A 7,933-nucleotide genomic window follows, 5' to 3' on the forward strand; every position below is an offset into this window, starting at 1 on the left:
TAAAAAGACTGTGCACATGAGAAAACCTCAATGAATGTTACCTCGGCTAATATTATCTTTAAAATACGACCTACATCTTCAACTGCTTCACTCACTTTTTCACTGTCGTCCTGCAAGCCAAAAGTTTTAGTAGATACTTGAATTCAAGTTCATAAAAATAAAATGTGTATGTATATATGCATCTATAGGTTTATAGATGTGTATCTATATACACACGTGATACATATACATACATATGCTTCCTTGGGAGACTCATAACCAAGGGACCTTTGACAATGATATTCTTTTTCTTGGGATGTGATACAGTCTTGGTCGTGTTATCAATAACTAGGTCTATTTGATAAAAGTGAAATGCAGAGATAAAGAGTAAGATTATGCATGTAATACACAAATTGTTGAAGATAAAATGAAAATTTCCATTTCCTGGAAGAAAATAGCATTTGTAATAAAGAAAGCACATATGATGCTATTTCTTTAAAAGATAACAATAGTAATAACAGTGATCATAAGAATAAGCATTTCCATTTATTTACCATTTATTCTGTGCACAGGCACTCTTTAAGGGCTTTTCCAGCAATTGTGCTTTAATTCTTACAACAACCTATATTTTATTCCCATTTTCCATATGAGTTAAAGGAAACAATATTCAAAGTTGATAGTTTAGCTCCCAAAAGTGGATTGAAGCCAATATAGTGGGCTGTCACTCAAGTGCCTAATTTTATTTAATAATTAAAAGTTATTTTATCTTTGATGCTGTCCAGCATGAAAATAAGTATTATTTTTCCTCAAGTCATTTGTTAAGCATTTTTCCTCACTATTCAACACACATTATAAAAAAAATAGACTTGCTTCTCTGAGTCTGTCTTCCTTGTAATACTTAATAGATATATAACTGAGAAAGTCATTGAAACTCTGAGCCTCAGTATTTTTCAAATTTTTAAAATGGGTTTAAGTTTTACAAGTTACTGTGAAGAATTAAAAATAACGAATACAAAGTGGCTGGCCCATGATATGAGAGAAATTCACTAAATAGTTAATTATTATTACTGTAACACAGTAGAATTTATTAAAGTAGGCTTTAGTGTTTGGTTTATTCTTCTGTGTATGTGTATGCCAAAATTTTCTATTGCGGGGTTTGCAAATTTAGCATACATGGTGGCCACAAGGCCCCAAATGCATGTTAATTCAAAGTCATCTGCTGCCCTCTTCTCTACAGAAATTTTAACTTTTCCCTACCTTCTTCTGGACATATTCTTACAGCTTGATAGCTGACTGGTATTGAAAGAGCCCCTAATAGTTGTTTTGGTTGTTAATTTTCATACATAGGAAACTTACAGCTTCTATGTACAAAACATTTCTCCAGGACTGCTTATTTTATTTTTTTATTTTATTTTATTTTAGCCCTGAAAGAAACATTTTATTAAAAGTACATCAGCTTTACCTGATATTTAAAATACTATTGGTATAATACAAGGAGAAAGATGGTTGGTACATATACAATTGACTTCTGGCTAAATCTCTTTACCACTCTTTACTGCACATAGAATAAATTTAAAACCTAAACAATACTCTGCCTGATCTGGCCACTACTTACTGCACAGTCTAATATTGCACTGATATTCTCTTCACTCCAGCTGTACTGGCTCTCATTTAGTTCCTTAAAACAAAACCTTTCCTACCTCAAGTCCTTTACAAACATAGCTCTCAGTGCAATGCTCTTTGCTTTGCCAAGACTGGTTTTTTCTGTGGGACTGCATATTTTAAAAAGAGCTTCCTGAGCCCTACTCCTAGGGGTTCTTATAGTATGTCTGGGGTGGGGTCCAGGAATCTGTTTTGCCAGTCCCATTTAACATTGTCAACTGAAAAAAATGCACAACCTGAGAGCTGTGAATTAAGTTTTATTGGGGGCAAAATGAGGACTATAGCCTGGGAGACAGCATTTCAGATGGCTCTGAGAAACTGCTCTGAAGAGGTAGGGGGGAAGGTCAGTGTTATATATGATTTTAGTGAAGGGGGGGTGTACACACAGTCAAGCACACATTGTGGCAGGCGCTGTCTGCTAGTCACGAGGAGCAGATGTCACCATTAATGATTTTAGTGCTTTTCTGGATATGAGGAGATACAGGAATTGAGCTCATAAAATCTTCTCCTGAAAGTATCTAACTATCTGAACGCCTGCTCTGCCAGTTTTTCCCAGAGCACAGAGTGCCTCATTCCCCATCTCCACCTTGAACTCCTTTCAGAGGGTGTTGAAGGACAGCAGCTGCAGTGGCTAGTGACTTAATCCTTGTAGAACCAGATGGCAAGTGCCATCTGGGATGAGATTTGTTACATCCCTTCATCCTGACAACAGATCAACAGGTGAACTCAGGGTTAGCCATTGAGGTTCAGAAAGCTGTACACATTCCCCAGCGTCATGCAGAATCAAAATCTGAACCAATGTTTCTTTGAATTCTAAAACTTTCACTCAAAGTTAAAGAGGCTAAGCGACTTGTCGCAGGTCACCAGGTGAAGTCTGACCTAGAAATCCAGTGTTCATTCTCCCAGTCTAGTGCTCTTTTGACACTCACATAACATGTGTCCTGTGGAGAAGAGCAGATTTTCAATACATAGAGAATATTACAGATTAAACAGAGACAACTGAACTTAATGTGTGTCTAATCTTCTCAACTTAGTTTGCTACCTGATTTTTCAAATAAAGACAGGCTGTAGGCTTTTTAGCTAATTATATTTTTTCCAAAAGTTTAACTTAACTCTGGAAGGTATTTTCCTTTCTGTAACACTATCATCTTAAAGCTTTTTTAGAAATTATTTTCAAGTGCACACTTACTTCCTGATGGAAAAGGAGTTCCTACACCCCTTGAATTGTTCTGTATCATTGTCATTCTCAAGTCAATGGCTTTAATACTGTCTTCCCCTAGTTTCTTTCTTCTGTTCTTCTATAATCTGTATCGTTCCTTCACTTTAATTTCTTTCTCTCTCCTTCCCTCCTTACTCCTTCTCTCCCTCCTTTTTCCTTCCTTTCCTACTTCCTTTGTTTAGTAAATATTAATTGAAGTGTTATTAAGTAGATGTCAGGAACAAGACCACATGTTTGATAAAAAGAAACAAACCTACCTGCCTGCCAGGAGTTCATCTTTCAACATTACATCCTCTATCCTAGCCCTAGTAGATCCTAAATAGTTTATGTGAATAAAAGTTATATATGAGAATAGAAAATGTAGCATTATTTTGTTTTAATACTTAGGTATAAAAGGAAAGAGTTTAAAAAAAAATACTTGCTACCACCTAATTTTAATGTTGAAGACATTTCTCTTCAAAAAAAAATGTTTAGATTTAAAAAGAAAAAGTTAAATTTTACTTTGTCAGGGAAAAAAAAAAGTGATCTTTTGGGTAAGTGAATAATCCATGTACAATCCTGAAATTTGCTCTGTTTTCTATTTTTGACCACTGCCTTCACCAAGATTTTACAAGGAGTAAAGACTAATTATCGAAACTTGTTCCTTTAAAAATCTATTCCCTACTTGTGAAATGCACTAAAACAGTCAAAAGGTAGGTACTGGGGGGAAGGACCAGAAGCAGCAAGGAAGAAGACCCGCGTGTTAGCTCTTCTGTCTCAGGGAACAGGAGCTTTGACAGCACACCAGGTTATCAACATTCACACATGGCAAGCTGAAACCCCCGAAGCTGGGACACATTCCCTCAGTAATGCATCTGCGGGCACGTGAAAAGGATTGGAAAAGACTGAAAGCTAGAAAAGCCATCGCTTTTCTAAAGTGTCCAAATGAGTCTTTCTATGGTACCCTATTTTTGTGAGCTCTGCCTTCAGCCTTAGGTCTATTATTTCATTTTTTTGTTTGTCCTTACGATTTGGAAACATGATGAGAGCTTACAGTGAGAGATGAGTTGACTCAGGGAATTTATGCTTTGGTTCCAAGGAAGAAAATATAATTTTCAATCCAGATAGCATATATATTTTATATGCTTTATAGTAGATAGATATAAATAGAACTACAGAAAGAGAGAAAGAGGAAAGGGAGAGAGAAGAGAAAGAAAGAAAAAGCAAGCAGGCAAGCAAGAAAGAAAGAAAAGAAGGAAGGAAGGAAGAAAGAAAAATGGAAAGAAAGGAGGGAGGGAGGAAGGAGAAGGAGAAAGACAGAAGGAGAGAAAGGAAGAAGGCAAGAGGGAGAGAGATTAATTCATTGAGAGCATATTGATGAAATAAATATATCAGTAACTGCAGAAAGAACAAGTCAGCAATAATTTCTATATTCTGAGACTGAATACAGAAATAATGAATCAGGCTCTTTCCTCAACCAGAAAAAGGAAACTTTTTGCACATTTATTCTGCAGCAAGAAAACAAGGAACCAGAGGAGAGGAGGAGAGATACTCATATAGAGATGTATGGCTCACGAAGTGCCAGTCATCCCTATTTCACAACCCCTGGGCATCCTCCTGGGAGAGTTTTCCTGAGAACTTATTTTTAAAGTATCTTGAGAAAGTTAGAAATGAATTTTATAGGTGTAGTTTCCCAGTCAGTGTTTTTCAGTGTAAGAAATAACTAAGAGGAAAATGTTTCATGTTTTGGTTGGGTTTGATTTGGTTTTACCTTTTATTCTGGGTCTACAGAAAACAGTTCCATTTAGGGAATCTGGAAAAGAAAGGTTTTTTAAAATATATGTTTACTAAGATTTTTATATAGAGTTAATTGTGTGCAAATGTCAAAGTGTATGTTGTGAAACTCCACTTCCTACAACTTGGGAGTTAGGTCTTCAAACCTGTATTAAATATGCAGTTTAGGGCTTTAAATTTCACTTAAAAATATGCTTATTGAGAAAATGTTCCTTTAATTCGTCTATGCCTTTGATCTAATATTCATTAAGTATGAGAGGCATTCTGCTACGCATGGGATATAAAGCTATAAGCAAAGCATATATGATTCTGGCAAGCTGAATATTATATTTAATGGGATAAATGGAGTATAAACAAGTAAGTACACAATATAACATTTTAAGTGGAAAAAGGCACTATGAATAAAAATAAGTAAATGTTATGAGAAGGAATTAAGGAGTTATTTAATTTATTTGGAAAAACAGGGAGGAGCTTACTTAAAAAAAAAAAGTGTTATATTGCAAAGGGGAATGAGCAGAGACCAAAAATGAATATACAAAAATGAATATATAGCTCATATATTGTTCTGAATGTGATAATAAATTGTTTTTACTGATTATTTACACAGATTAATACCTGTATTTTACCAGCATATACAAATTCTTTAAAATGGCAGCAGTGTAATACGTCTAAAGGATTGCGTACAATATATACAATTTGTAGAAAACCTCATATGTACTGAATAATGAACACTGGAAAGGCATAAGAATACCAAAAAGAGATACAATTTTTAGTGTCTACTGTGACACATGCTCTATACAATTGTCTAAACACATGCATCCAGTCTGAGCCTATTTCTCACAAGAACTCAATACGGCAGATATCACTAACTTAGGCCATTCAACTTTTCCATGATCATGCAGCTAGTATGAGAAAGCAGCAAGATAAAAACAAAGAATTATCTGATTACACGGCCACACGCTTTTCCTTCATTATTTTACTGAGATTTTAAACACACTAAAAGAGTTTGAATAATGTGGGAAAACAGGAAAAGTAAGGTCTTAAATTTGCATTATGATTAGCCTGATTTCTGGATATAAATAATGTTAATGATCGAAATCAAACACATTCAACTAACACACTTAACCCTTATTAAGAGAACTTGTAGTTGGTTTTAATGAGATATTTTCAACAATTTTCTTGAGCAGACCATAAGGATAAAAATCAAACATGTTTTAATAATATTTTCCCTCTCAGTGGGTACTTGTTCTTTCAATGTTGATGAAACCCTAGGATTTAAATCCATTGATTGACAATTTAAAGTTTCTTGTTTTTCTCTCATTTTTATTTCACTTTCTATTTAGGCTTCCTGCAGCATTAGTGCTCTGTGAAACTAAGAGTGAATGAATGAACAATCGTCATTCATACACTCTAATTCTACTCTAGATATTTGATGATAAAACCATTTTTATTTCCCGTTGTTGGATATCATTTCAAAACTATAACCAGCCCGATTAGTCACAGTCAGCTTCCAACTACACTAGTGAGATGCCATGCAATGTCTTCAGAAGGTATTTCATGTAGTTTTCCAGTTCAAATCAAGTGTATCTATCGTTAATCTTGTACAATGATGAACGAAAAAATGTATACATAATTTAAATATACATAATACTTAAATATATGAATATTACATGTGTATATATCTTTTCAATTATGGATTTTTTTTTTTAATATCACAGTTAAATAACTGACTGGGAAGGACCTAAGAACGTGATAGTGAAGCTTTCAAACCTAAGGTAACTTGATTGCAGGACACACAAAACACAAATGCCTTTGTATTTATATAGATTCCTTTTGTTTTCTATTCTTAGAACCTCAACCTATTGGCTCACTCGCATCCAGTCTTTTCTCTACTGCAATGAGAATGGGCTCCTGGGCAGCTTTTCAGAAGAGACACACTCGTGCACGTGTCCCAACGACCAGGTGGTCTGCACGGCCTTCCTGCCCTGCACGGTGGGCGACGCGTCCGCCTGCCTCACCTGCGCCCCTGACAACCGCACCCGCTGCGGCGCCTGCAACACGGGCTACATGCTCAGCCAGGGGCTCTGCAAGCCCGAGGTCGCCGAGTCCACCGATCATTACATCGGCTTCGAGACCGACCTGCAAGATCTCGAGATGAAGTACCTGTTGCAGAAAACAGACAGGCGACTGGAGGTCCATGCCATCTTCATCAGCAACGACATGCGCCTCAACAGCTGGTTCGACCCCTCCTGGCGGAAGCGGATGCTCCTCACCTTGAAGAGCAACAAGTACAAGTCGAGCCTGGTCCACATGATCCTGGGTCTCTCTTTACAGATTTGCTTAACTAAAAACAGCACCCTGGAGCCGGTGTTGGCCGTTTACGTCAATCCCTTCGGAGGCAGCCACTCTGAGAGCTGGTTTATGCCTGTGGATGAAAACAGCTTCCCCGACTGGGAGCGGACTAAGCTGGACCTCCCCCTGCAGTGTTACAACTGGTCGCTGACTCTGGGGAACAAGTGGAAGACATTTTTTGAGACAGTGCACATCTACCTGAGGAGTCACATCAAGTCAAATGGCCCCAACGGCAACGAGAGCATTTACTACGAACCTCTGGAGTTTATCGACCCTTCCCGGAACCTGGGTTATATGAAAATCAATAACATTCAAGTGTTTGGCTACAGCATGCACTTTGACCCGGAAGCAATTCGGGACCTGATTCTGCAGCTGGACTACCCCTATACTCAGGGATCCCAGGACTCAGCACTTTTGCAACTTCTAGAGATAAGAGACCGTGTAAATAAACTCTCCCCACCCGGTCAGCGTCGTCTAGATCTCTTCTCTTGCTTGCTTCGTCATAGACTCAAGCTGTCTACTAGTGAGGTGGTGAGGATCCAATCTGCTCTGCAGGCGTTTCATGCCAAATTGCCAAACACAGTGGATTATGACACGACCAAATTATGTAGTTAACCATAAATGTCAAGCACAACCCAAAAGCTTGAAGGAGTTTTTACAGTGCTTTTGTGGAACGGTTTATGTTTGGAAGAGTAAATTTAAATTGTCTTTTCAATATCTGTCTTATATCAGTCAATAACGTTGGATGGCAATTTACACACATGAACTTGCTGACAATGAATATATTATACTGCAGTTTTGGTTTCTGAATGAAATAAATACTGACACCAGTCTAGAAGACATTCTACTTTTTACAATAAATTTCATTTGTAATTTTATATGTTCCGTGGCAATGCTTTTGTGCATTACATCCTCTAGAGGGAACATAAAAAGATACCAATAAAATTT

The 7,933-nt window shown here is 37.0% G+C and overlaps 1 protein-coding gene across 2 annotated transcripts in view; it reads left to right on the top strand.

The window, feature by feature from the left end:
* Positions 1-7,600, top strand: part of BRINP3 (BMP/retinoic acid inducible neural specific 3) — a 419,565-nt gene extending 411,965 nt beyond the window's left edge. For both annotated transcript variants that reach the window (XM_061185297.1, XM_061185298.1), the window contains one exon: positions 6,484-7,600. In XM_061185297.1, the coding sequence (XP_061041280.1) occupies positions 6,484-7,600 (1,117 nt within the window). The remainder of the gene's footprint in view (positions 1-6,483) is intronic.
* The last annotated feature ends 333 nt before the right edge of the window (positions 7,601-7,933 follow it).

The sequence above is a fragment of the Eubalaena glacialis genome, chromosome 3, assembly GCF_028564815.1.
Source record: "Eubalaena glacialis isolate mEubGla1 chromosome 3, mEubGla1.1.hap2.+ XY, whole genome shotgun sequence".
Taxonomy (NCBI): domain Eukaryota; kingdom Metazoa; phylum Chordata; class Mammalia; order Artiodactyla; family Balaenidae; genus Eubalaena; species Eubalaena glacialis.